The sequence below is a fragment of the Gobio gobio genome, assembly GCF_949357685.1.
Source record: "Gobio gobio genome assembly, chromosome: 9".
Lineage (NCBI taxonomy): Eukaryota > Metazoa > Chordata > Actinopteri > Cypriniformes > Gobionidae > Gobio > Gobio gobio.
Genome location: NC_137115.1, coordinates 42,547,237 through 42,566,990, shown reverse-complemented (window position 1 = coordinate 42,566,990; position 19,754 = coordinate 42,547,237). Strand labels below are relative to the sequence as shown.

Sequence of the window (19,754 nt, the reverse complement as noted above, 5' to 3'; positions counted from 1 at the left end):
CAATTTAAGATTGAACATTGGTCTGGGGAGTCTGCTCTGTATTTTCTACTGCACAAGAGGCGTGATAAACGAGCATAAATTAAATGACTCTGTACACAATTGTATAGTCCTTCAACCAATCAGACCGCAAGAGGCGTGATCAACGGGCAACGTCCCATCGCTTCTCTATCCGTCATCGTGTTAAACCCGCCAATAGCGCGCCAGGTGGCTAACCCAGTCTGTGATTGGTTCCCGCAAAAGTGTAACAGAAGCAGTAGAAATTAATGTACAGGTTTCCAGACTGAGTTGCAGGGTGAAATCAAATCGCTGGGTAAACCCAGCCTACCTTTTAAAAGTAACTTGGTGCTTCAAATAACAATTGTATTTATTACATCATTACGCCAGTAGGGGGCGACAAGTGGCTTAGAAAAATGTATTTGTCATTGAATCATTCATTCAAGAGATTCGTTCAAAAACGCAAATTCATCCAGTAATGCCAGCAGCCAGATCACCCTGTAGCCCAAGACTGGTTTCCCACTGAAGCTAAGAAGGGCTGAGCCTGGTCAGTACCTGAATGGGAGACCAACTGGGAAAACCAGTTAGCTGCTGGTAGAGGTGTTAGTGAGGCCAGCAGGGGATGGTCACCCTGTGGTCTGTGTGGGTCCTAACACCCCAGTACAGTGATGGGGACACTGTACTGTAACAAGTACATCCTTCGGATGAGGTGTTAAACCAAGGTCCTGGTCATTAAAAATCCCAGGGTGTCCTTCGATAAAGAGTAGGGGTGTAACCCCGGCATCCTGGCCAAATTTGCCCATTGGCCCCTGTTCATCATGGCCTCCTAATCATCCCCATATACGATTGACTTCATCACTCTGTTTCCTCTCCACCAATCAGCTGGTGTGTGGTGGGCGTTCTGGCGCAATATGGCTGCCGTCGCATCATCCAGGTGGATGCTGCACATTGGTTCACACCCTTCTATGTAAAGCGCTATATAAAAGTAACAAATTATAATTATTATTATTAATGAAGTGAAGTGTTTGAGCAAGTCATTGAATCATTCATTAAAACCGTTTTTGAAAAAAATAATAGTTCATTCAGAATAATTAAACATTTTAAATAGACTGCAGCAATGTTGTCGTAGGGGTGCACCGATCCGACTTTTTCAGTCCCGATACCGATACCGATGCCTGGGCTTTGTGTATCTGTCGATACCCGATACCGATCCGATATATTGTTGAATTAATAATAAACTGTATATCTTCCACCTTATACCTTCCTTGAAGAGACTAAAGGCACCAGACTTTACTAACTAAACATAACTAAGACAAAATAACAGATGTATGTAAGGTGTTGAATTCTTATTTATTTAAAAAACAATTGTGCATTCAAATCTAAAATAGAATGTAATCTAACTTCTTTAAATAAATAAAATGTAGCAGTGGAAACAAAAAACAGTGTATTGGTCAAACATACAATAGTAATCTGACAGTTACCAAACATTTTTTACACTACAGATAATTGTGTTGGTATATAATCATATCAATATTAAAAAGTAGCATTACAAATTAACAAATAGTCTAATTTTCTACCATATGCAATTTAATAAAAATTTTCAGCTAGCTAATAACAACTTTGTTCTGGTTTCACCTCACTCCAGATTAAATGATTGTAGGCTAGGCCTATTTATTTTACTACACATTGTCAACAGAAATAAGATGAAATACTGTTGATAATTAAAAATAATTCTTACTACCCACTCTTGCTAAAATGGGTAAGCACACTTGTGTTCTCATTTCAGTTGCGTTCTGAGTAAATTAATAAACTGAGTTCATGAGTTCAGTGTTGGACAGATCAGTTGTTCTGGCCAGTCGTTAAAATGATTCGGTCCAAAGGAGTCATTAGGTCACGAATCGGACATTAGCAGACGCGTTGTGTGCGAATCCCGTCTGTTAGAACATCGCGAAAGATGTCAACACACAGAAAACACTTCATAACTGGATATAATTTGTCTCCCGCTTATTGAAAGTATGCTTTATGTCAGCTGGTCAGAGAAGAGTCAATGTTTTTTGAGCGCAATTCACACCCAGTGATAATTCAAGGACAAAATTGTCCGAATGTGTCACGTGCAACATGGTTTCGGTCTTCCGAGCTTTTGATTTGGATTAATATGTGAAATATGAGAGCGAACACTGATTATTTTGAAGACCCAGAGAGCGCGCGCGGGGGAGGAGCTCTCAGATCGGTCTCTCTGTCACTCAGTCACAAGCGCAGCATCTGTTCTACATCACTCGTAAATCACAATAACTCATCAAATTAGGCTTTGGCCGTCAAAAAAATGTCAATGCAGGAAAGACCCTGACTTTGCAGTAATACCCTCGAAACAGCGACGAACTAGTTGGCGTGGCAAGCGTGAAATATCTCCTCCACACAGCCGACTCTCTGGCTCGCTCCCTTCTAGCATGCGACACACGTGAAGCTGACGAATGACGTAGGTTCTGCTGCGACGGAAAAAAACAGCTGGATCGGCTTGTGGATCTGTTAATTTTTCCGATCCCCGATCCAGCTATTTTGTCAGTATCGCGGCCGATATCCGATCCTAATATCGGATCGGTGCACCCCTAGTTGTCAGAACCACTAGTAAATTACATTATTTTGTTAAGTGGGAGAATCGCAATCTCTTTTTGAAACAAAATCTAAATTTATCCAGAATCGTGCAGCTCTATCACAATGGATATCAATAACTTTTCCAGTAATTCTAGATTAATGCCAGCTTTATTTTTAAAATCACTAAAGAATGTATTAATCTCAGTTAATGTTCATTTCAACATTTACTAGTAATACATCATTAAAATCAAAAGTTGTATCTGTTAATAATATTTAATGGATCTGAGCTAACATGAACTAACAATGAATAGTCGTATTTTGATTTACACAAACTAAGATTAATAAATATGTAACAAATGCATTGCTCATTGTTAATGTATTCACTAAGGTTACCCAATGGGGCCCTCATTGCAAAGCTACCAAATTCATTTTATAGAATTTCCGGAGAACATTTCTATCTGTATATCAAGTACAGATCCTTAAATGTATAAATAAATGTACTTTTGACATGTGTAAAAAGTCTCCAAAAAAGACATAAACCCGAGTGTCTATAAATGACCATGGCTTTTCCAGACAAGACAATAACTGATCCCTGATCTTAAAAATATTAAAAGAACTATTTCCATGACCATGGAAACCCTATAACATGGGCATATGCATGCACATTTATAAAAAACAACAACAACTAAAAAAAGCTATGGTTCATCTGCACCAAATATGGAACATAAAGGTCTTCATGTATAAATATGTAACTTTTGTAAAGTGAATCATAAACAAAAGAAACAGTTCACCCAAACCTAACATAATGACATTTTTTTACTCAAGGCAGAACGACACATCACAGTTCACTTTTATTTTATGAAAAAAGATGTACAACGACTGCCCAACATCTTTTTTTATGTTGCAATATTTTTTTTAAAGGTCCAGAAAATAATGAGGATGACAAAATGTTCAATTATGGGTAAACAATTCCTTAAAGAGTTGAAAATGATGCTCTTGTTCTCATTTGCCCTGACAGGTGCAATTACTAGAGTAATTTATCCATTGAGTGCACAGTGTTCACAAGTAGCACAAACATGACACATGCAACCAACACCTAGGTCTTATATATGCAGGGGGTGTTATACAAGCACCACTATTCATTTTATGTTCATGCCATTCATGCACTGCGGTCACATGTTATTGATCTCAAGCTGACCTCTAATACACAAGGCTACATGCAACTTTTATGTGTGAGCGCGCGAGTTTCCCGGCCTTTAGTTTGGCCCAATGATGCTGCAGCGTGAAACAGTAGGAGAATAATTCACATAGAAACAGACCTGTTTAATGACACCCGATGTGCTTGTCCTACCTGGAGAGTAAAGCTTAGCGAGCTGTCGGGCCCCGGCATGCTGCGGTCCCCAGCGAGGCAAGGTGCTGCGCGCAGCCGCCCCATGTTCATTCCCGTTCGGATCCTCCTCTGCCATAGACCGCTGCCTGATCTCCGTCTCCGACAGTAACGCCGCAGCCATGGTCCCTTCTGTATGGCCAGTTTTCAGAACACTTACATTAATAATGACCTTGTATCGTGCATTTAGTAACTAATACACATTGGTTTGGGTTTAGCGGTGAATGACACACCTTTCCTGGTAATCTGAGGTTCCTACTTTAGCAAAACACACCCGGAACTAAAATACGCACGAACTGCCTGTCTGATACTTCGCTATAATAAACAGACATATCGTGATAAGTATTAATTACCTTGTTTCATCTCATGAGCTAAATGATTGATAAATATAGCTCCCCACAGGGCTTCTGAGACAGGTCTTTTAACTGTCCGATAGCCCGAATAAGTGAATATTTGGAAAACTTTTCTTGTGCTCACTGGTTTGGTGTTCTTAGGGACATTCGTAAAATGTGTGTCTGTGGTGTGACGCGAAAAATGGTTACAATCACTGGCTGCTAATGTCAGAGGATTGGTTTGACTAGCCAAACTACACAATATTTCAGATGTTTGTTAAAATATTTCTATGCTTATACAGACATGGTCCCTTATATGTTATAAATAACACAACAACGTTAGGTACTTTATTGATGGTCCCTAACATCTCATGCGAGTCTATCACAAGACTTTGAGACGCTGATAAGGGAAACAAGCTTATTGAAGCTAAATTGTTTGAGTACACACGACTACTGTACTACCTGTTGATAAGAAACAGATTAGATAATCATGTTATCTCATGTTTATGTGTTTGATTATGTGGTAGTGAAACACCTGTAAAGTAGGCCTAATTAAATATATTATATTATGATATTACTGTATATTCATATATTTTAAATATTATAGCCAACAAAAGAAACAGAAAAACTTTATTTTAATATATAATGTACAACAATGTTTTTACTTGCTAGCTAATGATCTGTTAATCATTATATAATGTGGGTGAATTTCCTTAATGAAAGTAATTATAAAGTGTTTTAGAGAAAATCTGTTGAGTCCTTGGGTCTGTGTGTGTGTCTGTAAAACCCTCCGAGACTGGCTAACTTAATCATATCTTCAAATACTGTAAACAATTCTAACACAACATACAAATGTACAGTTTCAAACTGTAAATGTCCCCTTTGCCTCATTTGGACATCTCCATTAACCATTTAAAATCCACACACTCTTAATACAGCACATCTTTAATAAACTTTTCACTGCATTACATTGAAATACTTAAACAAGTAAAACACTAGGAGCCTAGTTAAGGGCATCTTTCAATGGGTGAAATCAGATGCTAGTTTCCAAGTATTTAGGAGTTACTCAGATGGTGTGCTGAACCTGGTGTCCCAAACGGACAGTTTCAGAAGCCCCCAGAGGCCTGTAGTGTATCGATGCGTTCCGATGGCTGATTTCTGGGAACAGCACCGACCTTCTGTCCAGCTCAAGTTATGAGACTCAGAGGCCGAACCAGCTGCTTAAACACATGGATGCGATTAAAGCAGAAACTGCGCTGGTAAAAGAAGAAACACTACTTTAAATAGATGTTTCTGCCCTTATTCAGAGAGTCACAAGCATTAAGTCATCCGATGATCACTGCTGGGTTTTTCCTTATTTACGTTCATCATAACACATTGCAATCATCATGTATATAGTTATGCATTCTGAAACCGATTTTCCATTTTTTCAATTTATTATACATGATGAGAAATCTTTTACTTTGAATAGATTGGATGCAGCGTAGACATGACAGCTGCCATTTCCCCATGACTTTCAGATCATCATATTTTACAGTTGAACTCATACATGTGACTGAGAGCAGTATTGTTATCAGCAGGTCACAAAATGTCCCGCTCTGTGCAATAGCAATATCACAATATTCTGCTCTGGATATATAACAGTGTGGCTGCTTCTGCTTATTTTTTTTCTGTGTTTATTTTATGTTTAAAGCTAATGTTGTAAAACATAAAAATGGCAAAGATTCTGGTCCTACTGCAGACATTGAGTTAAACACCATAAAAGCAGCATGATGATCAGCAATTAGTGATACTTAATTTGTATAATATTTATTATATGAATTACCACCACATTAACATCTAGAAATAGTTATCATCATCTTTTTTCATTCACTACCATAGCTCACTGATATTTATTGTTAAATAGAAAGCATGACAAGAAGAATTGAGCTCTCTCTCTCTCTCTCTCTCTCTCTCTCTCTCTCTCTCTCTCTCTCTCTCTCTCTCTCACACAGACACACACACGCGCACACACAGTGTCAGGGGAACAGAGCCACTCTAAGGAGTTCGGTTGCTTCAATACGCTTTCTCCGAGCTTTGAAATAACACTCACTTCAGATGCACAGATTCCCTTTATTCATGATTTATTTATTTGTTTATTTTCAACTGTACTAGTTTATTGCAATCTGGTTAATTCACATTTAAAAAGCAGACATCATCCAGTTGCACTGAAATCAATGATATTCATTTTTACAACATCCATAAGGCCCATGTACTGGAAAATCCAATCAAAACCATTATGTTTTTTCTTTTTTTCTTTATATGTTTTTTGTCTTTTTACTGTAATTAGAAAAAAGAAAATATATAACAATAATAATAATAGAAAGGAAAAATATTACGACTGGCAAGCAATCACAGCACAGCACAAGTACCTATTTACTGCAAGAAATAAATGGTACAAATAAATCAACAAATAAAAAGGGCTGAGAATATAATATATGCCTTGAAAAGAACAAAATTGGCACGTATGAAGTTTGATACATGAAGCAACAGAGGACAAGATATGTATTCCTAGAGATTAAAATCAGGCAGAGGGTGTCTTTTCCTTCCGTTTTTTTTTCATCTTTTGCCCCCCCCCAAAAAATCAAGAAAAACCAAAAAGAAAATGGGGAGAAAATAAAGAACACACAACCAGGAAGAAGGGACAATAAAAAATACTGCACGTAGAATACCTTTTTCTCTCCATCTCCTTTTTTTTCTTCTCTCCTTTTCTTTTTTAATAGCATATCCCATTAATATTCATTCCCCACCGTTCGTAATAGCTGCGCCTGGTGGCGGAATCGTTAGAGTTTTACATGTGAGTAGCAAATGACACTTTGATTGGCTGTGATGTTGAAATGTTCCTCCCCCACCGGGCCTGGGTCGGGGTTCTAGGCTGAACCGGGAGTCCTGCGGGGCCCGGTCTCACTGTGCGTGCTGGCTCAGTGTGTGGTTCTGCAGGGGAACAGAAGAGAACACATGAGGAGAGAAATAATAAGCTACGTGCCCACACCTCCACCCGTCTCCTTCGCTCTCTCCCTCTATCCATCTCTCGTTCCATTTACCCACCAGGCCTGTCCGTCCATCTCAAGGCTAGCAGCCCCACTTTGACAGAGGAGTTCAAGCTCCGCAGCCATGAGCGAACACCTTCCTTTCTTCCCGTTTTCTTTCTTCTCCACACCCTCCCATTAAATATTGGGCACATGTGCACTTGCGATCCCATTCATCCGCCCACGCGCTTCCGTACCGGCAGGAAAAACACAACATTCGTCCTCCGTTTGATTTAGAGTTCTAATGCGAAACCCCCGATTTGTTTATTCTGGAGCCTTCGATACATGTTTATGAATCTTTTAAATCAGCACAATGCCTTATGATGCCTTCGTTCTATGGACTCCTGAGAACAGAGCGTACATTTAGAATCGCATATCAAATCTCTCCCCACTGAAGTGAAGAACCAGGAGGCGAAAACATTTTTGTGTCAAATTCCAGCAGTAGATTCAACTCTCAAAAATAAAGGTTCTTCACAGAGAAGCCATAGAACAACCGTTTTTAGTGCACTGTTCTCTTAGTGTGAAGATTTTAATGGATCTGGGGTTCTCAGCGGATAAACTTTTAAAGCTGTGAACAAGAAAAATCTCATTTGCCGAATCTATGAAAAGGGTCCAGAATCGAAAGAATCTTTTTCCACTATAAAGAACCTTTTGTTCAATGCAAAGTTTCAATGGATGTCAAAGGTTCTTCACAGAACCATAGATTGCCATTAAAAAACGCTTCATTTTTAAGAGTGTACGCAACACAAGGACAGATGTGCACAAAAGACGCCATAATGGTGGAAAGGGGACAGCAGAATGACCTAAAACCGTGATCACATAAACGGATCAATCAGCCGTTGCGTGAGGGTTAAACTGAAGCAGATATGCACAAGCTAAAGGGTTATTGTGTTGCCGCGGTCTCTCGGCAGCTCTGCTTTTCCGCATGCTTTTCCCTGGACCATAAACCCAATTCCCAGAGAAGAGCCGGCAATCATCCCACTTTCTCTCTCAAAGCCCCTTTCCCAGATTAATCTCTCCAAGAGAGATAGGCTGTTTTTATGCACCAATATAAAAACAACGGAAAGGGGGAGACAAATCTGAAGGATTAAACATGGTTTTTCGTTGATAAATACTTATTCTTATTCTTCAGCCTCTTATCTTAGTGCACATATTTTGCAAATGATTGCTGGGCAGTTCCATCCAAGGAAGGCCAAACCACTGGGTCTTAAAACCCCAGACCAAATCAAATGGCAGCCTGTCAGGGGATGCGCGTCTTGCGTCCTCCTTCTCTTTCCATCCTGGCCTGTCTCTCTCTCTCTCTCTCTCTTTTCCCGCCCCTCCTGCATGGAACAGAGAGGAGACGCGCACGAGGAGGGCTCTTGAGCGAGGAGACGCATCTCTCTGGGAGCCACTGACCCCATTATGAGAGCAAAGCACTTCTCCTTTTGCATTACGCTGCCTGCGCTGCCGTCCCCCTTCCAGCAGAGGCCAGCCTTGTCTACGTCTCACTCTGAGCTCTGGAGGAGAGGAGGACGAGATGGAGGTACATATCGGACAAAACCCAAACATATTGCAAATCATTTGTCCTCATCACCAAGCACCTGTTTCACATATTGGAATTACAACAAAACGGAACGGGAAAAGGCGACAGCACTGTGAAACGCGACTATATAATCCTGGGACTCGCATGACAATGAGCAATGAGTCAATACAGCGTACCTGCCCGCATTGTCACATATGCACATGTCAAGAGCAACTAACGACCCAATTTACCCAAACCTGCCTTAGCTGAGTCCCCAAGAATATGCTGCTGCTCAATCAATTATCAGTTATTCCCCACAAAGCCAATCCCTCTCCATACGCAATCTTCACCTGCTGCAGAGCCAAACGCAACTCAGCCATTGTCATAATATACCTGATACCGCGGCTCAACATGAGCCAAATTAACATCTGGGTCGCCTATCTTTTCATTTACGCTGATGATCTTAACAACAAAAACAATAACACTAATAATAATAAAAATAATCTCATGTCATTTAATCTCAATTCATTCCATACTGTCACGGATCAAGCCTTCGTGACTTGTTTTTGATGTCTTAAATTAAGAATAAAGTATTTCACGTTGTAAAACCGATCATTTTGGTCCTACTTTCTGATTGGTCAATACGGTGTTCCAGCTTTTTTAAAGTCTAACCTCAGTCATGTCCCGAAACCATTCTCACTTTATCACCCCTATTTCCCTGTCTATAACAAAGACAAAACTATACATAAATCCACTATGAAATAAATATAATAAATATTTGTTTTAAATTTAAAATTGCTTATAATTTAAGTTGAAAAAACTATATATATATATATATATACACACACAAAGACAAAAAGGCCAACAAATATATATATATATATATATAAATCCTCTATGAAATATAATATAATTTAATTTAAATAAATGTATAATATATATATATATATATATATATATATATATATATATATATATATATATATATATATTACTTATTATCATAATGTATGGCAAAAAATGATGTTAATATATAATGTTTTTTAAAACTTTAACTATATATACACTCTAAAAAATGCTAGGTTAAAAATAACCCAAGTTGGGTTGAAAATGGACTAACCCAGCAATTGGGTTGTTTTAACCTAGCATTTGGGTTGTTTTAACCCCGCGGTTGGGTTAAATGTTTGCTTAAAACAACCCAATCGCTGGGTTAAAACAACCCAATTGCTGGGTTAAAACAACCCAATTGCTGGGTTAGTCCATTTTCAACCCAACTTGGGTTAATTTTAACCTAGCATTTTTTTAGAGTGTATATATAGTTAAAGTTTTAAAAAACATTATATATTAAGATTCAACAGAGAGAGAGAGAGAGAGAGAGAGAGAGAGAGAGAGAGAGAGAGAGAGAGAGAGAGAGGGTTGTTGGAGAGGGTAGCCTTTCTGTCAGTAAACTGTTTTTCGTAACAAGATTCTTTGGAATTACTGATATATCAGTGTATATATAAAATAGAAAGACCAAGTTTGGACTGGAGTGTATGCATTTGTGACAGAGAGAGAGAGAGTGTGTGATTGAGTACGTGTGTGTGTGTGTGTGTGTATGGTCTCCCCCAGGTTGTCAGGACTGTGTGGAGCTGTATTGATTTGGAGGTGGAGGGACAGAGAGGCAGTGTTGTTCCCTGGGGTCTAGGGTTACACCAGCACTGCAGTGGCCTGATGGAAATGGCACAGTAGGACTGGAGGGGTGTGGGGAGCCCAACCTAACATACAGTACACAACCTCCTTCATACACACACATAGATCCCTCACTTCACTAAAACAAAAAGACATGTGCTCAGACTCCCCAGCACACACGTCTCTGTACGTTACACACACACGCGGCCACTAGCCACAATCAACATCTATAGCTCAGCTTATTTCATTATCCCTGGCATATAAGAGCCACTGTGGTATCATACATCTGCTCTGTCTAATCACACACACCCTTATAAATGCTACACACTGTTGCACTTCAGCTGCCCAGCGCGCGCACACACACACACACACACACACACCCCAACACATCTATTTCCACCGCTCCAATATCTCTCTTGAAAGATGGCAGCTGATGTGTGGGCGATCAAACCAGCAACACTTGTTTAAATTAGTTAATCAGTGTGTTGGAACAAACACATTTTCAGGCTGGTCGCAGTTTGTTCTCTTCATCCGAGCGCGTCGTCGGGGGCAGCGCTATTGATTAAGCCGCAGGCGATCGATCGCCAGAATGGTGTGTGTCTCTGAATCTGATAATGACTCGCAATATGACATCAGTGCAATGCAGCTGTAATTGATATATTCTTGAAGGGGTGGAAGTTAGAGCGAGAGAGGTGGGCAACACAGATGGAGGCTGTTTAAACAGTCATGGAAGAGCTGCGTCTGAATGCGCCAAAACATGCGCACGGACGCTCCCGCCGTAGTGTCGGTATCAGTTGCATACCGCTATACTTTTGTACGAGAACTTGAAGAGCTTGCAAAAATGCTCGGCTCGGGTCATGTGTTGCGATGGAAATGGGACAACTCCCTCTCAATTTCAAGCACAGTTTTAGAAGTTCATTGTAGGTTTATTTCGTGACGCGCACCTGAACGCTGCTCCACCGAGCGGACCCTCAATCGCTGTAACGTGAAGAGGGCATGGCGTAATGCACGGAAGAGCGTCCTATCCCTTTCCCCCCTTGGCTTGGCGATGGAGCGGGGGGAGGCTGTTCGGTGGGCAGAACAGCCCCTGTGAGCTCAGTCAATATCTACGCTGTCATTGTTTTCCTAAACTGGTTATAAAAGAGAGGCTAAATCCTGCGGAGCTGTGCACTCCTGGGAAATATGGCCCAGTCACATTACTGATGCAGTGACTGCGAGACTGCTGCACTCACCGAGGGGGGGTGAGGAGGGGGAGCGGGAAGGGGGAGGCGGTGGGGAGATAAAGATAAAGGAAAATCAAATCTACGTTTCCCTACACAGCCTCTTTTCACACACAGAGCATGCACATACAGCCGGACCGAGCGGCTGTCATGTCACTTTCAATCAGGGCTGTTCGTGTGTGTGAGCGTGTGTGTGCCGCAGGGCCCCTGGCTCCCGGCTCTGTGGTGCCCCCTGGGGACGGTGCAGTGTCAGTGAAACTCTAATGTGTTGGCTCGTTCTGCAAGAGCGAACAGAGCGAGAGAGAGAGAAAGTGTTGTTGGAGAGGGTGGCCGTTCTGTCAGTAAACTGTTTTTCGTAACAGGATTCTTGGAATTACTGACATCTATGAGCTGACCTCAGAACAGTGCAAAGCAGCCGCTACCCAGTGAAATGCACACACAGGCATATGGATTTTGTCCTACATGATTCAGAACTGAAATTACATGATGTATTTATATGATAATAATTTAATAATATATACATATACACACATATACATACATTATGTTAGGGATGCAACAATACAGTTAGTCCACGGTTCAATACATACCTCGGTTTTAACCACGGTTTGGTTCGGTTCTGATGGCTTGTCACATCAGTTTTTTGCTATTCTATTCTTAGACGACAGGAACAGCAAGACGTTAAGGAGAAAAATTACTTTTTTGTATCGCAATACTCTTTATTTTACTTAAAAAAATTGAAAAACCTTACTTAAACTTAAAAAAAACCTTGTACACATTCCTAGTGTATTGTATAATATAAAATAAATATATATAAAGATTTACACTGGCAGCTCAGAGCTTTACAGCAGCATTTATTTATGAAATTGAATGAATAAATGAAATTGAATGAATAAAACTAAACACTACATAGACTTCACTATAAAATATACATTGATTCTTATTAAAGCTACTGTATTAAAGTTTTTCAGTCAACAGCAGTGAGTGATTTTCTCTTTGTCTTTTGTTGTTGTATTAACATTAAAGGGATAGTTCACTCAAAAATGAAAATTCTGTCATCGAGAAATTAATACAGGTTTGGAACAATATTAGAGTGAGTAAATAATGACATAATTTTAGAGGTGAACTGTCAACATGTTCACTAGGCTGCGCTGCTGTCAATTTAAAGGGATAGTTCACCCAAAAATGAAAATTAGCCCATAATTTACTCACCCTCAAGTCATCCCAGGTGTATATGACATTCTTCTTTCAGAATAATAAAATCAGTTATATTACAAAAGTCCAGGCTAATCCAAGCATTAGAATTGGATTAATAGTTGCTCTGTTTTTGAAGTCCATAAAAAGTGCATCTGTCCGTCAAATAACATGCTCCAAGCGGCTCTGGGGTGTTAATAAAGGCCTTCTGAAGCGAATCGACGCGTTTGTGTAAGAAGAATATACATATTTAAAACTTTATCAAGTAAACTTTCGGCCGACCGCCTTCCGTGGAAAAGTGTTGAATGTTGAAAGTGAAACTCAAGATGCGTACGTGATGTCATGACGAGCCTACCGGGTCGCGTTAGTCTTTCGATCGGCAGGGGAACTTTCAACAATTTTGCCATAAATTGAACACGGAAGGTGGTCAGCCGAAAGTTTACTTTATAAAGTTTTAAATATGGATATTTCTCTTACACAAACGTATCGATTCGCTTCAGAAGGCCTTTATTAACACCCCAGAGCCGCTTGGAGCATGTTATTTAATGGGCAGATGCACTTTTTATGGACTTCAAAAACAGAGCAACTATTAATCCAATTCTAATGCTTGGATTAGCCTGGACTTTTGTAATATAACTTAGATTTTATTCGTCTGAAAGAAGAATGTCATATACACCTAGGATGACTTGAAGGTGAGTAAATTATGGGCTAATTTTCATTTTTGGGTGAACTATCGCTTTAAGACCTGCGTGCATCTAATATACAGACACACGCCGATTTTACTTTCACTTTAGACATAATCGACTGTGTTTATGTTAACCTTGTGTGTATTTGACAGTATTAGCGCAGTAAGACGACTACTTAGTCCAGTAATCAGGTGTTTGACAGGCGTTTAGTGCGCGTGCTCGGAAAAGCGCATGTTAAAACCGTGCATAATCATGCGAATAAAATGTTTAACCGGCAAGGCTTTAAAACGCATGCAAATAATGAACATTCGTGATTGTGAATAACTATAGTGTTCCGTGAGTATAAATCTCTACCACTAACGTGTGATGTGAATGTATGTCGTGCTGTTCAGTATATTGGGATGGAGGCAAATTATAGAATTTGTAGAAAAATTATAAATTAAATGCAAAACCGCGTATTGCCGTACCAAACAGTTCAATATTATATTGAGAATTGTGGCATCCCTACATATATATATATATATATATATATATATATATATATATATATATATATATATATATATATATATATATATACACACACACACACACACAAAGTCGAAAGGGAAAGCGCTGTGAATGTCCTGACACACACACAACACACAGAAAGATACGCGCCAGAATAGAGTTGTCTTTCGAACAATAACACACAGAATTATGCCAAAATGTCCGTTTTGTTGAGTATCCTCATAGGAGCCGTCTTAAATTAGTTAAACAAAGTTTTAAATGAACGTAAAGACTTTTGAGAAAATGGGACGCGTGTCAAATCCGCATCATGTGCAGCAGCGGCATCAAAGCCTTACATCACCCCGGATGCAGGGGTGTAAAGCACGCCACCACTGGTCCAACATCAGTGCCTGACCTCACAAATGCGCTTCTAGAGGAATGTTTAAAAATCCCCATAAACAAACTCCTAAACCTTGTGGAAAGCCTTCCCAGAAGAGTTGAAGCTGTTATAGCTGCAAAGGGTGGGCCAACTCCATATTAAACCCTACAGATTAAGAATAGGATGTCATTAAAGTTCATGTGCATGTAAAGGGAGGTGTCCCAAAACTTTTGGCAATATAGTGTGTGTGTATATATATATATATATATATATATATATATATATATATATATATATATATATATATATATATATATATATATATATATATATATATATATATATATATATATATATATATATATATATATATATATATATATATATATATATACTGTACATATTGTGTACAGTACATTTAATATAATAGAAAAAAAGCCACTTGGTACTACACACTGTACTACTGTATCTAGATGCTCGCTCATACACACAAACAAACGAACAGACAGTGTGTCTCTGCTATCAGCTTTATAAAGTGCTCTTAGTCTGTCTGCTGTCTGTATGGCTAAAAGCAGACAGGAAGAGGAAATATTGAAGCTGATAGAAAGACATGGGACAGAGAAAGAAATGAGAAGAGGGTTTAGAGAGAGGGGGAGCATGAATGAAAAAGCATGAGAGAGAAAAGTTGTCAAAAGAGGAAGAGACATTGTGAATGAGTATGAGAAAAAGAGAGAGAGAGAGGTGGTGGTGTGTGTGTGGGGGAGATAGCGAGCGCAGCTTTGCTCTTAGGACGCAAGTCTGTCCCTCTCTGCTCCGTTTTTAACACAAAATGAAAAATCACCTTTGCCGCCTGGTGCACTTTAGAGTAGCTTATTTTTAGACCTGCTTGACAGTCTTCCAATGGCCGGAGACTAGCAGATGGGCTGTCTTAAAGCTTCATATGCTCCCAGCTCTCACCTCCCAGAGACAGGAAACTCACTTGGGAGTGTGCTACAAATAAATGCCCCCCTGCCCTGCCCCTGGATTCCCTCATCCCTCCCCTCTTCCCACCTACTCACACCATTCTCCACCCAGTGCCTGTCCCTGAATTTAGCACCTTTCTTGCAACCACGTCCTGTTGTACTGAAGTGCACTACACCCACGACACTGCTTTCCCCTTTCTGGCCTGACCAGGACTGGAGGCGTATGTGTGATTCTGAATGAATAAAAATGTAAACATAAACATGCTTTTATGGCAGATGATCTTGTGACTAGCACCTATTGAGCCAAGGCGTTCATGTGAACAATGCAAGTTCGAATCTGGCAATTTATATACAGTACATATACATGCATCATCAGATGAATTGTGTTTATTTATTTGATTATTTTCTAAATTAGGATGCAAACCAAAAAATAATATTATTCATAATAAATGAATGATAAATAAAAAAGCTTTACATTATGGAAAGCTAATATTATAACAAATAACAGCGATTGATTAAATTAGAAAAAAATAAAAAAAACATGTTTGAAGCCGTTATATGCAAATTGTTCACCTCTCATCAAAAACACCAAATAAAAACACCTGCTCACGCTTTCATTTGCCGTTAATTTGGTTTCATAAACTTTATGCCTTGAGCATAATGCCTCATGGAGAGAAAAATCCAGGTGATATCAGTCAAAATCAGTTTTGTCATTTTGTTCTCTTTGAAAGGAGCAGAGGGAGTGATTCCACTATGACTGACCTCCTCTGACCTCCGTGCTCCAGAGCAGCTTCTTCACATTCATCACACACACACACACACACACACACACACACACACACACACACACACACACACACACACACACACACACACACACACACACACACACACACACACACACACACACACACACACACACACACACACACACACACACACACACACACACACACACACACACACACACACACACACACACGCACACGGAGTCATATGCCCCACTATCACACATGCTCTGTTTACACTCATACATACTGTATATCTGACATTGGTACATCTCTGTCAAGCACCAGGTTGCCAAATGAATACTAAATGTACAGGGGATTAATTATACAGTGATGATGTACATAAGCAACTGATGATGTAATTCTCGGCAACAGAGTAGAGCTGGTTCTTAAAGTCAACATATGCTGTAGGCTGTGTTTAATATAACATTTGACACATTCTCCAGGCATCAAATAGCAGCACATGACTGGCATACAGACAGACCCTTAAAAAAATGTCCCATCACAACAATAATTTGCGGTAGTATACACCGATGAGCCAAAACATTATCACAGGTGAAGAGAATATCGTTGATCATCTCCTAACAAGACTACATACTAAGGTCTGGGTAGATTAGATGCTAAGAAAATAATCAGTTCTCGTAATCAAAGGCTATGCTCAGCTTTCTCAATTCAGACCTTTTCAGGCAGACTGTCCGCACTATTAATTGCAAGTGATCAAATAAGATCTAGACAACCAACCTATCTGCATGGGCTGCTATGGTAAGGATGTAGGTGTACCCACAAATGTGACGAGGCAAAACGGATGCAGGAAAGTGTAGATGCCCTATCGAGTCACGGTGCAGAACTCCTCCATCACACAAGAAAAACTCAGCGACAGTGGAGACTGCTATATATTGTAATGTTCCGTGCTGTAGTCATGTCCGGCTTCGATGTGCAACTAGGAGTGCTGTGTTTCTGTCACCGGTTTTGACTTGTTGTGTGTCGTGTTAAGAGTGATGCAAAAGCCTATTTGAAATACGATTTGAGCAGCCAGAGTGTCCAAACTGAGGCACATCTGTAAAAATATGATTGGAATGACATTTCAAACCATCTTCAAATGTGGTTTGGTTTGGAGAAATGGGCAGGAATAAAGATCCGAGCGACTTTGACAAGGGCCAAATTGTTATGGCAAGGCGACTGGGTTAGAGAATCTCTGAAACAGCAAGCTTTGTGGGTTGCTCCAGGTCAGCAGTGGTGAGAATTTACTAACAGTGAGGAGGGACAAGCCACAAACTGGCGACAGGGTGTTGGGCACCCAAAGCTCATCAATGCACAAGGGCAAAGAAGGCTATCCCGTATGGGTCCGAGCCAACAGAAGGTCCACTGTGGCACAAGTGCCACAACACACTGTCCATAGCACTCGGCTGCGTATTGGGCTGTGTAGCCACAGAGCAATCAAAGTGCCAATGATGACCCCTGTCCACCGTCAAAAGCGTCTACAATGGAGCAGTAGAATGTCACCTGGTGCGATGAGTCCTGTTTTCTTCTACATCAAGTGCAGGGCCATGTACTTATGCGCCATTTACCTGGGGAAGTGATGGCACCAGGATGAATGTGGGACGACGACAAGCCGGTTGAGGGATTGTGATGCTCTGGGCAATGTTCTACTGGGAAACCATGGGTCCGACCAATCATGTGGATGTAAATTTGACCCGTGCCACCTACCTAAACATTGTTGCAGACCAGGTACACCCCTTCATGACAATGGTATAGCCTGATGGCAGTGGTCTCTTTCAGCAGGATGTTGTGCCCTGCCACACTGCACACATTGTTCAGGAATGGTTTGAGGAACATGATGAAGAGTCCAAGGTGTTGCCCTGGCCTCAAATTCCCCAGATCTCAATCCAATTGAGTATCTGGTGGGCTGTGCTGGACTTTAACGTTAGATCCACTGCAGCTCCACCTTGCATTCTACAGAAGGACCTGCTACAAATGTCTTTGTGCCAGATACCACAAAACTCCCTTTAGGAGCACACAGAGGACTAACAGCATTTTAAGCTGGTGGTCAATGTTTTGGCTCATTGGTGTGTGTGTGTGTGTGTGTGTATATATATATATATATATGTAACTGTGTACTGAAAAAAGTACACAGTTTTCACAAAGATATTAATTAAGCTAAATATTATAATATTTAAAATATATTAAAACAAGATTTTTTTAAAAACTTCTGTTTCTCGAAAATAAATGCAGCATAAGTGACTTTTTTTTAAATGAGGCAATCAATTCCTGATGGTTGCTGTAATTCCATAATTGTGTTATGAAAGTAAACCAAGTTTTTTTTTTTTATGTTAACAATGGTAGTTAAGATCAATTTACCACAGTTCATATGATTACTATGTGTATTTTGACAAAACTACGGTTACCATGGTACATGTCCTTTTTTTGTAAGCAGTCTCTAGTATAAAATTTCACACATTCTGCAGGCATCACAACAACAATGTGCAGACATAAAGACAGACTACATACAAAAAACAACACACGCATGCATGCACACACCCAGACGGACATGCACACACAGTTGTGCTTTCGTGAGATCTGTGGAGTGTGGAGGTTCGAATGTTTGATGAGCTCGGTGGCCTCAGTAGAGCCGTGTCATGGGTGATAGCACTGCGCTAGGCTAACACTAGGCTACGCTACGCTAGCTGTGTTCTGCCACTCAGAGATGCACTCAAAGTACACACACTCTCTTTCCATGTCATAGCCTCACTAAAACCCTCCCTGATTCCCCTCAGGGAGGAGGTTTTGACTCCAAAGCAGCCCTAAACTAAGACAGAGAGAGAAAACGCATTACGCGGTGAACGATGCGGCGTGCAGAGAGAAAGAGAGAGAGGGCTAGTGTGTGTTATCTACAGCCAGTCAACGTCAACACTTTGTTGTCACAACGATATGTGAGCCTAGCAGGCAGAGTGCGAGTGAGAGCGAGGAGGAAAAGAGAATAGGAGAGTGTGTGAGGTGTGCTGTCAGAGCTGTGTGATTTATAGAGTGTGCTGTCAGACTCCAGCTGCTGAACCAAAGTGTCAGGTTGAGAGAGACCCCTACCAGTTTCTGTGTGTTGAGAGAGAAAAAAATGAGACAGAGAGAATGAGAGAGGAGACAACTTTTTAATGGCAATATTCTACACTTCTGTAGCATTTCGTTTTTTTCCCAAGTAAAGTCCAATGCTAGAGAAGCTTTCCAGGAACCAGAGAAGTGGCAATTTTGTCCTGTTCTGTCTTACCGTGCCACAACAAACTATATGTTCATGTCGAACTCAAAAACAGGGTGTCATGTGATAATACACAGCCCATAAGAAAAGTTCTCTGTTTGCTCGCTCTTGCACACATTTGTCATATAATATCTGATAATACCGGCTGTAATAATATAAACTACTATATAAAATCAGTCTTTCCTCATTCATATTTGATGAATAATATACATTAAGGAGATTACTTGGGATTTTTGCGCAACAT

General features: G+C 40.1%; 2 protein-coding genes across 4 annotated transcripts in view; both read right to left on the bottom strand.

Annotated features, from left to right (window-relative positions):
• LOC307131750 (plasmanylethanolamine desaturase 1) overlaps window positions 1-4,484 on the bottom strand; it is a 32,131-nt gene extending 27,647 nt beyond the window's left edge. The window contains exons 1-2 of one of the 2 annotated variants that reach the window (XM_079825591.1): window positions 4,327-4,484; window positions 3,938-4,105 (exon numbers count right to left, since the gene is read on the bottom strand). In XM_079825591.1, coding sequence (XP_079681717.1) covers window positions 3,938-4,105; window positions 4,327-4,336 — 178 coding nt within the window. In that variant the 5' untranslated portion in view covers window positions 4,337-4,484. Of the gene's footprint in view, window positions 1-3,937; window positions 4,106-4,206 lie in introns of both variants that reach the window. The other variant, XM_079825592.1, reaches the window with a different exon arrangement.
• A 1,251-nt stretch (window positions 4,485-5,735) lies between these two features.
• znf423 (zinc finger protein 423) overlaps window positions 5,736-19,754 on the bottom strand; it is a 173,205-nt gene continuing 159,186 nt past the window's right edge. For both annotated transcript variants that reach the window (XM_079825590.1, XM_079825589.1), the window contains exon 8: window positions 5,736-7,278. In XM_079825590.1, coding sequence (XP_079681716.1) covers window positions 7,249-7,278 — 30 coding nt within the window. In that variant the 3' untranslated portion in view covers window positions 5,736-7,248. The remainder of the gene's footprint in view (window positions 7,279-19,754) is intronic.